The following is a 19,573-nucleotide window of genomic DNA, read 5'->3' on the forward strand; positions in this document are numbered from 1 at the left end:
GATCAGGTTTAAAAGTCTTCAGTCTCTTTTCACGGACTGTGACTGAGGATGTTTCACAAATTTAAACATATCAGGAGTACGAACTTCTACAGGGATGTGAGGTACTAATAAAAAAATAAAAAACACCAAACAGAACCATTTATAATATTTTAATCTGCAACACTTTGAAACAACAAAATCCCTGTAAACATTACAAAATGAGCACCGTGTCATCGGAGGAAACAGTGGTCCTGGTTTGACGAGAGAAAAGTTAACGCAGGCAGTTTTGATGTGAGACAGGGCAGGGTAACGCTCAAAATGCCACATTTAAATACTTTGTCAATGTTTGTAGAAACATCTGTTTTGTTTCTGATCGGCTCTTGGTTTTCCTGTTACCCAGCCCAGAGTCACTCATACACCCTCCCGAACCTCAACTCCAGACGTGTAGGAACCCCACGAGTGAAGCACCAGGTTTCAGAGCCCCTGAAGTCTCTGATCCATCAACTACAGACAACACAACAGCATGAGACGCCCTTCTGTCTCTGACGTTTGTAATAAATTACAGGTGGAGATAAAGAACATCTCCTCAGCAGGAAGATAGAAGAGGAAGGGAAGAGAAATGAAAACAGAAAACAGGCTGGTATTGCTTCAAGTTGGTCAGACACCACAAGCACCAGAATTCACATCAAACAAGATAAAGAGTCAAAGTGATTGTTGGTACGTTGTTATAAGGCTTACAGGAGGAATGCTCTGAGCAAGGTTAAGATTACATCCTACTGATTGGACATCACGTGGAGGAGGCAGTACAGTGACCTGAGGTCCTCTAACGGAGACGTGTCGGAGGATCCTCGGGGGTTTTAGGAACTTCATCATGCAGAAAGTGAAAAGCAGGACACTTGTTGAGTGACCTGTGGAGGACTGAAGGCACAGCAGAGAGTGGGACAACATCTACAAACATCTGGAGACCGTTTCACGTTTCAGAAAACCATTTTTTTTCCCCCCAGCCTTTCAAGCCCTCACTGTGCTCTACTCACTTCAATCGTCGGGGTTCAGTTCAAACAATCTGTCAACTAATAAACATTATTTATCATTTTTACAAGGAAACGTCCACAGCAGCAAATTCCCACATTGGAGCAACTCAATTAGACGAAGTTTTCTAGTTCACATCAGTTTAAACTGAGTAAGATCAGTTCAGGGACAGTACAGAGTGCAGGTCATCTGTGTTTCAAGAGCTCTTCAGAGCCCAGTAGCGCTTATTGTTGGTGATTTAATTAAACCCTGCACAAACAACTGTTCCAGCTCAAACCTCAAACTGGTTTAACTAAACACGTCTGAACCCGTTTCTTCACACTACAGAATACAGTGATGGGTATTTTTAGGCTAATTCTCATTTTGTAGCTCAACAGTCGATGCAGAAAATCAGCAAAAGCTTCAAAGCAAGAAAGAGGAGATTTGGATCATTTGTTTTCATTTTACAAGAATTAAGCAAATGACATGAATAAAGTCACAGTGGGCTAACAACTGTAGCTGCACAACAATCCCTGACATGTTACTGTCCACAGTGATTTTACAGACACTGGGTCTCATCATCGACGTTGGAAGAGAAAATGTTGATCATTCCTAAAACAAACCATCAACTCTCAACCTTCACTAAATTCACAGTGTTGATGATTTCTGCAATTTAAACTGAGGAAATGTTTTTTAGACAAGAGTTTTTTTAATGACACAAATTCCTTTCTATGAACATTACTTTAAGAGGTGAAAGGATCGTTTTTACTCTAAAATGCCAAATGTTTGCTGGTTGTAGACTCTCTAATTAGATTTAGTCATTTAAAAATCAGACAAAACAAGATGTGTGAAGAAACGTTAACAGGAATTTGTCACAGTTTGTAGGTAAGACTGTGTTAATGTGGAGAAAGTATTCCAATAAAATAATAATTTATATTATAGTCTGCTCCAGAATAAAATGGGGAACCTGCTGCTAAAACCTGGATTCTTTACAGTTCCAGGTAATAAAACCTTTAAATGACACGCTGAATGTAAAGTACATTGTTCTTTGCTTAAAGAAAAATAAGATCAGTGTGAGTAGAGCACAGTGCTGCTGAGGTTCACTGGAAAAACAGAACCATCAGACACAAGGAGAGAGAGCTTAGCATCAGTGGAGAATGAATGAAAACCTTGAATCGGTATCGCTGTGGATTTGGCGAGTGAGTTTGGTAAAAAGCAGCGAGCTCACTGAGGAGGGGAAACTTAACGACAGCCAGACACGCGGCCCAAGTGTCCGTCTGTTGGCTGCTGCGGAGTCTCCATGTCGTGGGGGAAGGGGTGGCTGGCTCTCCGATTACAAACCCTTTTCATTTTAGCACCTGAAGCAGAGGCAGCATCACAAAGCAGAGTCAGGACCAGCTCCACACACAACCGTTAATAAATCTCCAGCTCTGTGAGAGCTGACGCCACAGTTTGCTGATGTTCTGAGCTGCAGGTTATGATGCTTTTAAGCTAAAGTTGGATTTTACTTTAATCCAGAACAAGCAACACAAATAATGAGCGAGTGCAGTTGAAGAAACGTCTTCTAAAGCTGGATTCACACAGACAGAGTTGGTCTGTTGTTTACTAGTGAGAAAATAAAATAAGATCCTGGAAGTCCTGTTGATAGGAGCCGATTTATGACCTTTAGGCTCGTTAGACACCTAAACTCAGCACCGTGGTTTGTAACACTCAGGAGTGAACAACTTGAGGTGAACAGCAGAAATGTGGCAGACGTGCACGTATATGATTGGCCAACCTAGCACCTTGCCACATGTTGAAGAAGCTAAACCAGGTCAAACTTGTTCTCTGCAAAAGACCACGTCATATTGCTGTTGCAGGTCCCCTCTGCTCTAAACTCATTCAAATAAATAAATGTGTTTTTCCCCCTCCCACAAAGTCTCAGTCTGTGTGAATGCAGCCTCGTTTACACACTTTACCTGCAGATGTTTTTATTTCCTAATATTGTGAAAAATGTGAAAAATTACAAAGCATGTGGAATACTTCTATATCCAGTCTTACTCTGTAGTAGATAGAAAACTAAGAAATCAGTCTCCTGGTGCAACTTTGAAAATCAGAAACTGTGGTGAAAACACCAAATGTTTTAACAGAGAAGAACTAAATTAACTCGTTATGTTTTCTACGATCTTAGGGGGTGTAAAGACACTCAGAGGAACTGACTCCATATTTCATGTCCTATATTCTGAGTTTGTTTATTAGAATGAGTGAACTGTAACTTTACAGATGAATAAACTGAACCAGTTTAAACGGGAGTTTCTCTGACTTGGAAACACATGAATCGCACTGTTGATCATTTTTTGTCTGTAAAACACTGACGGATACAGCAGCTCCAATTCTGTTTACAACAACATATAACCCAGAAAAGCTGAAATAGATCAGTTATTAAATTGTTGCTGTTTGTTGATGTTTTCACCATCAGTTCTAAAAGTAAAGCTGCACCATTGTGGATCTGGTGTGACGCTGCTCTGTGATCACCCTCTCGTTTTACAGACAGTGATCCTGCACTCTGAGGAGTGTGTGAAGAGTTCACACTGTATAAAACAAAGAACATAAATATTTACGTGACAACTGACCCACATGTGGCACACAGGACAAACAAGAGTCCAGTCAGTTGTGTGAAAGCGGCTGGTGGAGATTTTGGTCCCTGAAGCTTAAATTGAAAACAGACAAAGTCGTTGGTTTGTCTCCTCTCACTGTAAAACACTTAAACTGTAAAAAAACAAAACAAAAAAAAACACTACAGGCAAGAGTCAGTTTGTAGTTGATCTGCACCTTCATCTGAGGGAAGATTTATGAATCCGAACATCCCACCGACAGAAGAGGAAGATTTGTTGACAGCAGAAAAATCACAAAAAAACAAAAACAAGGTGGAGAAAAACAGCAACAAAATAAAATTCTTTCAAATATTCCCAGTTTTCCTGAAGCTTCCTAGAATTTTGATAGATAAAAAAAAAAAAGAGACGTTTGTGTTTGTGTGTAAGGCCTTTGTGTTGTAGATCCACAGGAGGTAGAAGTCACAATCAGGGGATCTCCATCTCCCGCTCGATCCCGACGTACTTCAGAGCGTCCGCCTGGCTGTACCTGAAACACGAACAGAAGACTGTCAGGAGGTTTAAGGAGAGAGCAGCGGTGCTAGTTAACACTGCTAAATAGATGAAGAAGCGGCAGTTTGTTTGTTTTTTTTATTTCATAAATATTGGAAATTAAGATATTTCCTGAAGAGTCTGTTTCCTGTAGAGTAGATCTACCTCCTTTTTCTGGGTTAAGAATTATGAGAGCTGTGTTTTTTCATGGTGCTGAACAATTAGTTTAGTCACTAATGACCATATAGTAGAATTATCAGCTTGATGAGATTCTCAAATCAAAAACTGAGAAATTACGACCATGTCAGATTAGAATTCGTAACAGAGCTGCTGAAGTGTTTTACATTGTACCTCTCCATGCTCTCTCACATGCACCTGTGTGATCAGCTGTCACTGACCCAGTAAGGAGCACACTAAACAAAAATACTCTACACAAAAATCGTTCAGGCGATAGGAGTTTATAGGGAAACATGATGCACAATGAGTAAAGCTGGATTTAGGGCCTCAGTGAAGACGGCGAGCAAGCAACAACCTCAAATCATTTTGACGAGCTAGATTATAGGCACTAGACTCATTTTTCTCAATGTTTGAGTCATTCTGAACATAACAGACATTTTACTCATCAAACGTGCAGTGGGGTGGGTGCTTATCTTTGCATTTCGGTTCGGGTTTGAGTTTCAAAACCACCTGCTCTGAAGGCAAGAATTTTAAATGAATTAAAAACAAACATAACTCCAGGCCCCCTGAAAGTTATTCTCTTGTTATTGACAATACCAACTCTAAAACCTGCTCTTGGGGTTACTGTTCTGCATGTTCCCCCTCGTTGTTACTGACCTGTAGTCGAAGAAGAGCTCCTCTCCAGTCTGGATGGCTCTCTTGGCAAAGATCCCTATCCTGTGATCCCCATTTACCATCATCACTACAGAGAACAGACGGATCAGTTTGCACATAGACGTGAAACATAAAGCTTATGTGTGCTGCATTTCCCTCTTCTTACCTTTTGCATAGCAGTTAGGGTTGACAGAATGGTTGGCAAAGCGGATCTTATTGCCTTTCCTTGTAGCGTCAACAACAAAGTCTGAAAAAACCCCAAACAAACAACTTGTGGATGAGCCCCCCTCACATGTATTCATATTACATTTTTCTGTGGCTGTTAGTAACATAATGTACAACATTTACAGTTCTAGTTAATAACTATCACACATTGTCCTTCACAAACAGTTGAGCCTGAAGAAACCTGATTAAAAAACAAAAAAATAAAAAACTGAAACCTGCAGCCTTCACGAGGCTCTTTCTTGCAAAAGAGATGATTATCTTAATACGATCTGCAGATCTATGTACAACCTTGTTTGGGTGTTTGTGTTTTTACCGTTGTTGAGATTGAACAGGAAGCTGCACATGTATTTGTCATAGACTTTGCCTCTGCGGTCGGCTTCATCCTGAGAGATAATCTGCAAAGACAGAGGTTGACCAAATTAGACATTCACTCCCACACACTTGCCTTTTAACATTCATTCTTTCTTCAAAAGAGGTATTGTATGATTCAGAATATATTATTATTACCTTCATTCAGAATGAATTTCAGCCAGCCAGCCAGCCAAACGGATTCATTACCAAAATGTGTTTATATCAAATATTTCTTCCAGTAGAAACTGTTCTTTAAGGCCAGTTTAAGGCCAAGAGAAAACACTGAATCCTACCTCTCCACAGTATTCAGAGATGAACTCATTTTTCTGGACCGGCTCTTTGATGAAGATGCCCCAACCTGCCACGTCTGACGGGGCCAGCAGCAGGTGCTGAGAGACAGAGGGACAAAAACATCAGATGATGCCATTTGAACTAAAGATCTACTGATGTACAACACATTTTACACCCACTGACCTAAACACTGAAACAAACCCTTTCATACTAGATATTTTGTTATTGGGCGTACAGATTCCAATTAAAGAGACTTGATGTGCTACCTTCTTGGCTCCTCTCTGGATAGAGCAGTTCTTGCAGGACACGTTCTTGCTGTCCCAGTGGTCTGCAGCGCCGCAGGTCAGGCAGAGGTCGGGGTCACACTCCCTGACTGCCAGGTAACAGGGACACTGCTTGGTGTTACACTGGGCTTTGCACCGACAACCTGGGAAACGATTCTGACCTGCATCCACAAAGCAAGAAATGCAAAGTGTAAATGTATTAGACAAATAATAACTTTTATTGTAGCTGAACTAAGCACCTAGTATTACAGTAAGAAAAAAACTAAACAAAACAATGTTCTTACACTCAGAGCTGCACTGGCAGAACTTCTCACAAAAGTTCTGAGCAGTGACGCAGGGACAGGAGGAGTCACAGGGCTGCCGGGGGTGATCACATGGCTGGTAATTATACACGTGATTGGACGAGCCGTCTTTAAGAGGATGGGAGAAACGCGTAAATCATTTTCAAATCATCATCTTCTGCATTTTACTGAGTTTTCTGTAAATCAGTGATTTATTTCTTTGGACAGGAATACTTTGAGTATTTCCACTCAACAACACCAAATAAATTTCATTCATCATTAACTAGATTTAGATTTGGCCTGTTACACATTGCTCTCTTTCTTTCTCTCTCTCTGCTTGTTTCCTTTCTGTATCCACACTTTTACTCCCTAATTAAGGCAAAATACAAAAACATAAAACTCACAATTTTGGTGTGTAATGATGTAATTAAAAGAGAATCCAAACCACATGACCACATGTGCGTAATCACACAATTAAATCAACCCTGCACCATCTTCTTTCATAGCTCAGACAAGATGTGCGTAATACAGATTTGAGTTATTCCAAAAGTATCCATTCCTCCCATACTTAAACTTTTAGTTATACTTTTATACATGCACAGGCTGATGTTAGTCGTGGTCCAAAGTTCCATGTGTCAACTACTAAACAAACCCAAGAAATTATGCCAAAAAATGTTAAAAATTATCTGCAGAAGATGAATCCTAATGACTCAGCAGATGCTTGGGCCAAAAAGTGGACACAGCAAAGTGTGACACTATTAATTTCTTTGCACTGGAGCCAAAGTTGCTAAATGCCTGCTGTGTATCCCAGACACACAATAAGCAATCTAACTGCAAATGTACCATATATGCACAATATTAACTTCATGGTAACCTTAGCCGAGTTAGCTAAAGTAGCTAAAGTAATAATAGTAAAATCACACATTTGTTGACAGTGGTTAAAGTCAGTGAGGTGACATCTGACCTTTCTTCAGCTGGATCTTCCTGCAGTGAGTGGCCCACAATCTATGTTTCCTCTTCTTCTTTCTTGGTGGTGTGTCCTCATCTTCAGTGGGAGCCCGAGCGATGATGCTCGACTCCTTGACCCTGAATTCATAAACCTGCAGGAGGACAGTCAAGAAAACATATTGAGCCTGTCCCTATTAAACATCTCAGGTGACTAATAAAATGAAACAGAAGCAACGTTATAAGCATCAAATTACATGTGATTGAGGGCTTACCTGTCTGCAGGTCTTGGTGCCTATTAGCCGTGCTATGGCGCAGAAGTTGTCGTAGTACGTCCCGATGAGAACCCTGAACAGAGAGGCCTCAGCTCCACTCCATTCCACTGCCTCAGGCTCACTGGTTAGCTTCATCTTCACAGGAGTCTGACACCGCGAGTTACCTTCTGTAAACACACACACACACAACGACATCACTTGAGGCATTTCTAATTCAGGAACTTTGCCTTAGAAGCAACAATGAAGAACTAAGAAGAGCTAATTATGGCTGATTAAACACTGCAGCTTCAACCCGAGTATTTAAGACATCAATATGAGAGAGAGTAAGATTGATTATAATTTGATTACTTTTTCTAACAAGTTAACACAAGCGATTCAAATGCATGAGAGAAAGTAGTCATAAGTCATACAACAGTAAATAAAACTGCATTTCAAATGCCACCATGGTGTTGTCATCGTTCACTGAGGTTTTTTTTTTTTTTTGTCTAATTGAGACAGTTATTTACATACAGTCGAAATGGAAACAAGGTGGGAAACAGAAAAGAATGCATTTCCTGGAAGGGGTTCCTCTGGTTCCTAATCCTGTTGTTGGCAATGAACCACTTTTGTCAATACTATTATTTACTTATTAACTTATGTAAAATCACTGCAGTTGACTTAGGATTGTTTTTTTCAAGGAGCTAACAGAGACATATTGACAGCTTCTTGAGTCGATGCAACTTCCTACATTGTCAGTATACAGTCTGGTCCGGATCTGGACCAAACTATAATTTATTTCAGGTCCAAAGCTGACACCTTACACCAACTTATGAATCTCAGAGGGATGTCATATGATTTCACTCCCGTTTCAGTTGACAAACCTCAAAGTCAAAAGGTTTTTCCTGGACCGGTAAAATCTACTTTATCCAATAGATAGGACTGTACCTGAGCTGCTGGTGTTCTCGTCCTTCTTGTCTTCATCATTGTCTCTCTCATCTTCTTTGCTGCCCTCACGGTCACTGTCTGTGTCTTTGGTTTCCGAGGAAACGGTGGGTGTGCTGGGTCGGCTGTTGCTGTTTGGCAGTCGTCCACGGCGACGGCCTGCCGTGCGTTTGGAAGGCGTCTTTGCCCGCTCTGCAACTACACCTGCAGGGTACTCCCTCACGATCCCATCCTGAAAAATCCCAGAATAAAACATTGCGTTCAATATATTTATATAAATAAATATTAAAATATATTTATTTATTTAAATATAACAAAGCAATATAAATAAATTATAATAAATGATTAAAAATTATTTTACTCACCTGCATCAGGTACATGTAGCAGTCGATGCCGCAGGGTTTACTGTCCTCCAGGATTTCCAAGTTCTTGCGCTTGTAAGTGTTTGGAGTTGCATGGAAAGCTAAAGGAAGAGACATATGCCTTAGGTTTGATGTGTACTCTGAGGTCGTTAGACATAATATTAGAGCTCAACTTTAACCTAAGGCTGCATGTTAAAAAGATGCTTGAGCCACTTTTAAGAAGAGTTTGAAAGTTTTACACATTCCTAGATTGTATATTCTGTAGTACCATTCTCACCAGTAAAAGGAAATTAAATCCAGTGCAGCTAATCAACTTATCAACCTGATGTACATGTTGTGCTTTTTTTAAATAGCGATGCACCAAAGTTTTCTCTTCCAATATGAACCACGTTTGTGTGTCTACTAACGGTGAAGGAAGCAGTCGTATTTGAAGCAGCGTCTGCAGAACAAAGTGTGGAAGGAGTGGAGGCTCTGCTCCCGCTGCACTGAGCGAGCGTTGGGGCCGTCAATATTTGGTGTGCATTCAGGAGGCAGCGCACCAGGCAGCTGGTGCTCTGTCAACTCCTTGTATCTGAAACATACACAAAAATAGCAAATCAAAGCTAAAGCACTTTGTCGTGACCTTGATGAGACTCAAATGCAATTTCTGTTGATTTTCAACTGTATTATTCAATTCTTCAAACAAGGCCATAACATTTTTTGCTCTGTACTAAAACCACCATACAGACAAACCCACTGACTTCTCTTTGAGCTCCTCTGTAGAGCCCTTGTCGGGGAACATGGAGGAGATGGCTTCAAAAATCTTGTCAGAAGGAAACTTCCTGGTGCTGTCGTTGCTGGTTCGACCTGGAGACAACACAGACACGCGCACACACACACACAAAGTGTCATTCAATCAAGTTTATAGTTTTACTATGTTACTAAGTTGTCTAAGAAGTACATTTTTGGAAAGGTTTCAAATTTTGTGATTGGATGATATGATACAGAAAAAAAATTGCATGCAGTCACCATGACCTCCAAACAGATCTCCGGAATCTCACTAATGGACTTACTTTCATTGTTGACGAGCCCGTCCTTGCGGGGATCCTCTGAATGCTCTTTGCCATCACACATGTCCATCTTGTCAACCTTGAAGTCCTGTTCTTCCTCCTCCTCCTCATCTTCGTTTTCACTGTACTGTGAGAGAGCGTTGACCAACTCCACGAAGATCTCATCGTTTATGAAGCCACACTCTGCAAAAACAAGATTTATTAAAGGTTTAGAGCAGAAAAGCAGAAGATGAAGCCTAATGCCTCTCAGGTTAATGCTGCAGAGAAGCGGATGAATAGGTTTTTGCTGTAATGCAACACACAGTCATGGCCCTGACTTGTGCACACTCCTGACAGAGTACTGTATAATCTGACAGCTTAATTTTACTATTCAGACAATAGTTAACAGTGACAATAAATGTTTACTAAAATATGTAAGAATCACAGTTTTGATGTCTACCAAGCTTTTAAACTCATGTTTGCCTCATTAAAACTGGACTTATCTTTTTGCCAACCCTTCAGTCTTGATGAAGGAAAACCACAGCAAAAACATCTTGCATACCTTGTTATTTTCAGTCTGAATATTCACTAAGATATTAAGTGCAAGAAAAACCATCTTGTTCCTTAAGCCATTACAAAAATTAACACAATGAGAAGTTATTTAGTATAGAACCAGACATTCTTCGCCCCACTAAACTGAGTCCACTCACCTCTGTCTCCATGGACTTTACCATCATAGTTCTTGATGAGCTCTTCTATGAAAGTACCATCCTGGTCCAGGATCTCGTCTCCCATGTACGGGATGTTATGGAGCACAGTTTCATCTTCCACCTGAAGTTTAAAACAAAACAATACTAACACTGAGGATACATCTAAAACTAGAAATTAAATTACAATAAAGTATAATGTTTTCCACTACATGCAGAAGTTAAAAGTTCACGCACCATAAAGTTTTGCTGCAGCGGTGACCAGGAGTACATGACCGGAACAGAGGCCACAGCGTTAAGAGTCTTCAGAGGGATGACCTGTCTGGGGAACTCTGAGAAACCACTGTCCACAGTACACTGCAGAGGAAAGAACAGTCAGAAAACTTTCCCTGTATTTTCACCTTGATCTTATCTACATATCTGCATACTGAACATGTAGTTGAGCAGACCTCTCGGGTGCCTCTTAAGGAGCTGACAGATGTCATGATGTGAACTGGTTGGATTCGCCTGGTCTTCCACTCCTGGTTCAAAATGTCAGTTCGCTCCATTATTTTCTGGCGGTTGCTGTTGAACATGCTCTGTGAGAGTGCCAAAAAATGTAAATTAGGTTTCACGTTTTAAGGTACAATGCACCAAATAAGTAACAGAAACATAACTTTACTCTGATGCTCACTAAGGTAACATTAATTACAGATGTATGCCTATTAACACACAGCTTCTCCATTTCGATAATGGAAATTAATAGAATTTCATATACTTTTATATATATTTTTAACTGTCTGAAATCTAGTCAGTGAATGTAAGCCACTCTTTCCACAACCTAAGTGCCATATGTTGTTTTGACTACCTAAAAACAGGAGAGTTAAAAATGTGTGAGAAATGTTGGCATGCAGACATTTTCTGTTCCTACTTGTCATAATTACAGACTACTACCAACAGAAGTCTGTCTACATCTTATTGTCAAGTCATGTCTCAGTTGCAGCAGCTCAAGCTGCTTTTATCTGAGGTTAAGAACAAACTGTGAACCTTGGCATCTGAGTCAATATGGATCGGAAGTCTTTTACATACTCAAAACACATATCTAAACATTTACCCATGGTGAAAACTATGATTACTACTAATGAAGTTTGTATAAATTGAAGATACAGAGTTTCTGCTTAATGGGAAAAGATATAGGGTGGCCAGAAAAAGTATGTGAACCTTTTGGAAATTTGTGGTTTTCATTAATTTGTCATACCATGTGATCTGATCTTCATCCAAGTCAAGAGTATTAACAAAAACAATGTGCCTAAATAATAACACAAAAAAATTCTGATCTTTCATGTCATGAGAACAACCATAAAAATCAGTAAAAAGTATGCATAGGCATACCTGGAATTAAGAAAATAAGGTTGGAGGCGTGGACTGGAGCTCCTTTGACTGAAAAAATCCATTCAAACCCTTTGAGTTTGCTATGCACAAGAAGAATGTGCTTGTGTGAGCCATGCCTCGCAAAAAGGAGCTTTCAGATTTACATAAAGCTGGAAAGGGTTACAAAGCGATGTCAAATACTTCAAACATGTACAAATCGAGACACTGTGGGACTGTGGATACTCTACCAAGAAGTGGGTGGCCAATCAAAATGACCCCAAGAGCACAACAAACACTCATTAATGAGATAAAGAAACAACCATGAGTAACAGCAAAAGATTTGAAGGCATCATTGGAACTGGCTAACATCTGTGTCCATGAGCCTACAGTAGGTAAAACATTGAACAAGCAGAGTGTCTATGACAGGACACCACAAAGGAAGCTGCTGCCAAATAAAATACATTGCTGAACACCTTAAATTTGCAAAGAGCACATTGACACTCCACAGCAGTATTAGCAAAACCTTTTGTGGACTGATGAAACTAAGATTGAACTACCAGGAAGGAACATTCAGCACTACATCTGGCATAAAAATGTCACTGCTAATCATCACGCAATCATAAAGTATGGTGGAGGAAACATCATCATTAGTGCCTGGCCAGCTTGCAATGATTGAGGGGAAGATAAATTCCCAAGTGTATCAAAAAGAACCTTTAGAATAATGTGAGAATGTCTGTACGTCAGTTGAAACTCTGTAGAAGTCGGGTGATGCTGCAGGATTATGACCCAAAACACACAACAGAATGCCTTCAGAAAAACAAAATCCACCCTTTGCAGTGGCCAACCAGTAATTAATTCACATACTTTTTCCACTAGCACTATGAGGTTTTTATGGTTGTTCTCAAAAAAGATCAGAATTTTTGTGTTATTATTTTAGGCACATTATATTTGTTAATACTCTTGACTTAGATGAAGATCAAAGTATGTTTTATGACAAACTGATGCAGAAAACCACCATATTTCAAAAGGTTCACATACTTTTTCTTGCCACTGCAGATGTTATTGCAGTGTTGACAAAGATCTGAAGCTATAATTCTTTTGTAGCCAAAGATTTATGAAAAGCATCTGAGTGTCATTATGCAACTTGGGAGATAACGATAGATAAGTTAACCAACAGCCTCCTTTGTATTCTCAAAGACAAACATGTCTCTGAATTAAAAACGACTAAATTACCTAAACATTTGCATTTCCATAGCATTATGTCATACTTAAAACAGTAACAAACTAAACATTTAATAAGATCTGTCCAAAATATAGCAACTAATGCCATATTCTCACACAAACTTTTTAGCTGACTTTCACACATTTCCACAGTGATGGAAGTTCTGTGTGGCAGCTAACCTTGACTTCGTCAGCCCGTCTGAAGCGTTTGAGCTGCCGAAGCCTCATGTACTCAGACTTCACCCTCCTCTTCCAGCAGGCAGGACCCTTCTCCGAGCGTTTCCCTGTCGGCACCATGATCTACCTGCAGAGAATCAGGAGAAAAATTAAGTTTTCACACTGAATGCCTGTAGATTTAATATTTTGACACTTGGCCCAAACCTATAGCTCTCTAAAGGCTTTTGATGCTGAAACCATCCATGTGCAGGACAGCTTTTGATTAGCTCCAGACCTACTAGTTACTCATATATGCATTGCTTCCATATTTGTGACTTTTGCATTAATAATTTCCACTCACAGACTTAAGCCTGTTTTGTCCTCAAGGACAAGCTCCACTCTAAAAGGCTGGCATGTCATTAGACAGCAGTGATTTTTGGACATATGTCTAAAATCCCCACAGACACTTTTATCATTTGGGTACCCTTTACACAGTAAGAGCTTTTTAAGCCATTTCAATAAAAATAGAACGACTATAGAGAAAAATCTGACATTTTTTATTATTTTGCATCAACATCCATATCACAGCTCTGCCTCGGTAACAAACAAACATAACCTTATAACATGTATCCTGTAAATACATATATTTAGACAATTTTATTCTTTCTCCATTGAACATATGCTGTATGTACACTGTAATTACAGTAAGTTGTAAACCAACACTTATTATTATTATTATTATTAAAACTATTAACACTTACAAACCTGGTCATCTGTAAATAATACTATCTCCTTGGACTTTTGGTTAAATGCCATCTAGAATTTGATTAGCTCTGGACCTGTGCACTGCACAATGACAATAAAGCTGATTTTTATCCATCCAGCAGGGAGATTCACTGCATGAAATCAAGCTCTGTTTCTCTCCCTAAGCTGCATCAACAAATGACAGCACTGCATTAATCCATGTGACAAACTGTATTCAGGAAAACGGGACAGATGTGAAAACATCCCCTACACAGTACCCAGTGAAAGAGCTGAACTACTTATTGTGTGGTTGGAGAGTGCCAGTGCACACGTCTTTTAAACATCAGCTGGTTATGTGATATGTGATTTTCTTTACCTTTTCTTAAACTTTTCCTCCTAATGTCATGCATTATTGGCTATTTCTAAATAGGAAGTTCACTAAAGTATATTTGAAAATTGGGAACAAGATGCAATTCAGGTTGCCATTTTAAATAATAAGTGTGACACAATCTCTTCTTTTTTTTTTACTTCCTATGGCTAGTTTACAATCAAAAACAAGCAAAAGCAAGAAAAAGCAGCTTCAATTATATTTAAAATGTGTGATGAAAGTTACCCCTGTCTGTCACTCAGTGTTTCAAAAGACACATTTGTGGACGAGAAAGCATAGGCGCACTATTTTCTGCTGGCATAGCATTTCTAAGGCAGTGCCCAGCTGTCTGACATATGAAAAGCATAATGCAAATAACCAAAAGCCTGGGTGTAAACCTGATACTGTGTAAAGATATAATTAAAAGATCTCAATTATCAGGTGTTAGACAAAGAAAACTGCAGAGGTTGCTGCACACACACAATATGAGCAGCACCCAGTTCGTGTTATTGCTATCACTTCATTAGCCTAAGCAAGCTAATGTTAGCCTTTGAGCCTTTGATGCATCGCAGTTCACAAACAATAATGGTAGCATTTCACGATATGAACAAATAGACCTATCATCTTTTAGTACTACATAACTTTCCATTATCACCTGATTCATACCATATCTCCATGTGTGACTTTTGGAGTGTTTTTGCTCTACAGGGTACAACAGATGTGTTGCTGTGCCTGCACTATACCACATGTTGTTAGCATTACCTTCCTTCTTCTCTTTGTATTTATCTTCAGACTACAGGGTTAACTCTTGGCTAAAAGGGACTAACAGGGTTATTTTCTAATTCTGTCTGTAGCAGCAAACTCTTCAAGACATAACAGGTGCCTAGGTGCTTTCATCATAACATCAATATTTTCCTCCAAATACACAAATATCTTCACCTAATGTACAGAAACTGAATGGAAATTAAGTGATTCATTGCGACCCATTTTCTTTCTAATGAAGAATTATGGTCTTTCTGAAAATGCCTCAACATACCAACATACACTGATATCTGCTTATAAACCTTTGTTTATTTTGCCCACTAGAAACTTATTTCCCCCCTCAAAAAAAAATATATATATATATATATATATATATATATATATATATATATATATATATATATATATATATATATATATATATATATATATATATATATATACACACACTTATTACCTGTAAGTATATATACTTATTACCTGTAAGAATTTACACTTTTTATGTATACCATCTGACAATATTATCAAGAAATTATAAGAAATGCTACTTAGAATATAAAATAAAATAAAGCATTACATGTGTCTCCATGCAGGTAAACCTTAGATTAGGCCCACAGATCACACTGTGTCAAAAGACAGCCTGATAATCAGACTCAATGCCATTTATAACGTTCCATTCAAACTGCTGAGAAAAAATACAATTAAAAAATGTGGGCTGTGAATCAGATGTCTGGAACTAGAGCGGCTAATACAAACAAAAACAGATGTTTTCCAACAACAAGAAATAACTATTCATTTCTTACTTTTGCCCTCAACTGTCAACAAAGAAGGTGGTTCAAATGCAGGTTATTAGAACCACTTGGGCAAATCAGCTATTTATTCGGAGGAAGTTGGACAGGAAATCCATGTATTCGCTCCTTTGTTCTTTCACAACTTTCTGTGTAAATTACAACAGTTGCTTGTCCATGTGTGGCTACAATATCCATCTGCCACCCCGGTAGTCAGCGTGAGTCGCTGCCTACCAGCCTGGCTGGTGTGTGATTCAACCCTCACACTTTCGATTAGACATGTCAGACGGATGTCATGGAGACACGCTGGTTTGGTTTGCGTCAGGATTGTAACAGAACTGGTATGTCATATTTTTAGCCAAACTTTATCTTCAAACCACAGACTGAGTTGAGATTACAAAAAAAAGAAATATTTCAGTAAACTCTTCAAGGCCCAATACGTTTTGTTGACCAGGTTATTTATCATTTCTGACAGTGAAAACAATGAGATATACATATTAATATCTGACGAATAAGACTGAAAAAAACTTTTTTAAAACAGTCCTAATAAAGCTCAACAGTGTAACATTACTGTGAAACAGTTGCCTACAATAATGTGTATGCAAAACAGTCAACATGATCCTCTTTATGACTCTGGCAGTTTGATACAAGACAAAACCTTCTTGGGTCAAGTGTCAAGAATACAAACAACCCTGTTCTTCCTGTTTATAGTGTGAGCCAAACAAACAAACAAATGGCAGTTCTTACTTAATTTTTCTCAATCATCACAATAAGACAATCTCAGTGTTTGTCTCAAGTGTGTTCAAGTGACAAGCATCATCAATTATTTTCCTCAAGTTCAATAAGCATTCTATTTTCACAAATATCCTTCACGTTGTTTGCATGGAACAAAACAGATTTGAAAATTATAATCTGTTGAACTTACATGTTTGGATTAGCAATAGTTGCCTTATAAAAGGCCAGCCATTTTTACTTGCCTCCTACTGTTCTAGTTAAGGGATTAAACTATATAAATCATATTACACTTTACTGTACATTCCTAATATTAAAATATTGCTGTTTCAATCCCAGAAACTCCTCCACATTATATCAGCTGGAGAAATTACTGACAGTGATGGCCTCATCTGTAGGAGTTCTGATCCACTGAGATTACAGCCTCTACAGCATGAGCAATCAACTTCACATTACTGTTACAGTTACTGCTGATAAAGGTGGGTAGTATTTAATATGAAACAATACATACTACTTTATATTTATACTAAAGGATTATTATATTTTATATAGCTATAATTAATCCAAAAGGTCGACATGAAGTGTAGCTCTAAGCAAGAGAGTACAGTATTTCCTTATGAAATGTAGCCAAGCTGAAGTTTAAATACTCAAGTTAAAGAACTAACATCTTAGAATTGTACTTTAGTGTAGTACCTCGGCTAATGCAGTTATTTCCAATTCTAGCTCGTCCTCTAACTATTCACAGCAATTGGTAAACTGTACAGAAACGTCCAAGGAAATGGTTAACAACATAAACAGAAAACCACATCAAATCATATTTTGACAGCCACTGAAAGAGCTAGCAACAAACAACCAAGCAAGCTTCAAGCTAACTAACGATAGCTTGTCGATGTCGTGCCAAGTTTGTGTCCTCTCCAAATGTGTTTCCTATCGCACAGAACAGTTCCATCATGGTCCAAAACATAAGGGAGAGTGGCTCTTTCTCAAGTGTTTGCGTACATATTGTCATAGTTGTTCCATTCTCCAGAACTAGGCTCAAAAGTTCGCTTCTTTGAGATAACCAGTTGTGACAGGGATACACAATTTGGCACGACACACCGGCGAGCTAGCTAACAGTTGGTTAACGTTACTTAACCAAGATTGAGGCATCCGCAAAACACCAAGAACAGACCCGGGGCACCTGAATCACAACAAAAAAAACCCACTGAGAATAAAGACACCAACATTGACAGCTTCTCATACCTGCGCAAGGGGCTCCGTCCTCATTCAATGAAGTGATTCGGAGTCGATTAAACAAACACGGGCAAAGTCGTCCTTTGTGTTGCGGATTAGCTTGCTCCGTGTTCCGGCTAGCTGTAGCGTTAGCTCTACGGCTAGCTAGGAGTTAGCTCAGGAGGAGGGAGCGATTCACTTTACGCGACACCGGCTTTACGTACCCAGAATCGGCTAACAGAAAGATCAACCGTTTCCTCACTTTAAGCCTATTTTTAACACAAAATATACTGTGTTTGTTGATGGGTACGACGCCGTTTAATTTCACCTAGCCTATAAACAATTTGTCCAATTTCAATGTTTCCGCCTCAGCACAGCTACTGTTCTAACTGCTCACCGTCTCACACTCACCGCCCACTACGGCTGCAGCAGATTCAAGAGGCGCCAAACGTTTGGGCCAATCACAGAAGCCGATGTTAGGATTTCTCAATAAGACGACACGCTATTGCTCGATTGGGATCAGGATGCCAGCCAATGAGATCTAGAGATGCGGCGGGGGCCCTGGAACGGGGACATGTGCACAGGTTCCCTTTGTTCTCATATGTCAACGGAATAAAAATCAAAATAGACTGATTGGCAGCTAAATTATAAATGTTCATAATTCATCTTTAGTCTTTCACCAGTGTCGGCATCGCATGTTAACTATCATACTCATATTGTTGAGCTTAAACGTCTCACAATAATATTACGACTGACATTAAGTCCAAAATCTATTTATAGCTGGCTCAGTATTTATTTATGTTGTTGTTTTTTTTACACGTATGGATATAGTGGTTTAGTTATTGTCTTTCAATCTTGTGCCAACAAACCCTGTCACCTCGGTAGCGTTTCAATAAAAGGATGCTGCCTCCTCCACCTGCCCACTGCTCTGCTGACAGCACAGGTGGGAGAACAACCGGGGGTGACAGCGACTCATCGTGCGCTGGACGGCTGCGATCTTGGCATTTCGTTCACAAACACAAATGAATTCCTTGAACCGACTAGGTCAGATTAAATGAATGAGATTCTGGTGCTGGTGGGCACAGACAGCATGGGTAAGGGTCGCAGGGTTTATTAAGTCCTTCCCCTCCTGAACAGGTATTGGCTGAAAGCTCGATTCCGTCATCATGCTGCATTTAACGCCACTGGAAATTTAGGTTAGTTGTGCAGTTATACTTATGTACGTGCCGAAATAGGAATTAATCAGCCTCTCATTTCTATTATCTACTGAAATTAGCTGCATCACGTATTTTTATTAACTCAAAAAATAATATCTCAAAATATTATAAGAAGAGGATTGCACAATAAACCCAAAGGAAGAATATAGACAGCAAAAACAAGCAGATAAATCATGGGTACATAAAACCAGACCCAATTCATTGTGTATTCATCTCTCAGTTTGGGCGAATTTTCCTGTAAGGCTCCCAGTGCTTAGCTTAATTTAAACCAGAGTTCATCTACAGCATGTAAATGTCACATTGACGTAAAAAAAATCATCAGGATCTCATTTCAGCCAGCAGGTGGCTCTAAACCTCCTCAAATACTGCTCATGGTCATGCTTTGGTCGGCTCTGCTCTAAATTCTGCTTCTTT

The 19,573-nt window shown here is 39.3% G+C and overlaps 1 protein-coding gene across 1 annotated transcript; it reads right to left on the reverse strand.

The window, feature by feature from the left end:
• Window positions 1-134: 134 nt before the first annotated feature.
• On the reverse strand, window positions 135-18,349 carry ezh2 (enhancer of zeste 2 polycomb repressive complex 2 subunit). The gene is made up of 19 exons (XM_026363162.1): window positions 17,973-18,349; window positions 13,362-13,485; window positions 11,060-11,188; window positions 10,848-10,967; window positions 10,614-10,734; window positions 9,928-10,107; window positions 9,616-9,721; window positions 9,283-9,446; window positions 8,879-8,976; window positions 8,517-8,745; window positions 7,593-7,759; window positions 7,337-7,472; window positions 6,376-6,501; window positions 6,074-6,252; window positions 5,810-5,905; window positions 5,479-5,560; window positions 5,107-5,187; window positions 4,944-5,028; window positions 135-4,107 (listed from the first exon to the last, which is right to left on the reverse strand). The coding sequence occupies exons 2-19, from the start codon at window positions 13,476-13,478 to the stop codon at window positions 4,047-4,049; spliced, it is 2,277 nt and encodes a 758-aa protein (XP_026218947.1). The 5' UTR covers window positions 13,479-13,485; window positions 17,973-18,349; the 3' UTR covers window positions 135-4,046.
• Between the last annotated feature and the right edge of the window lie 1,224 nt (window positions 18,350-19,573).

The sequence above is a fragment of the Anabas testudineus genome, chromosome 2 (genome assembly GCF_900324465.2).
Source record: "Anabas testudineus chromosome 2, fAnaTes1.2, whole genome shotgun sequence".
In the NCBI taxonomy this organism is placed as follows: Eukaryota; Metazoa; Chordata; class Actinopteri; order Anabantiformes; family Anabantidae; genus Anabas; species Anabas testudineus.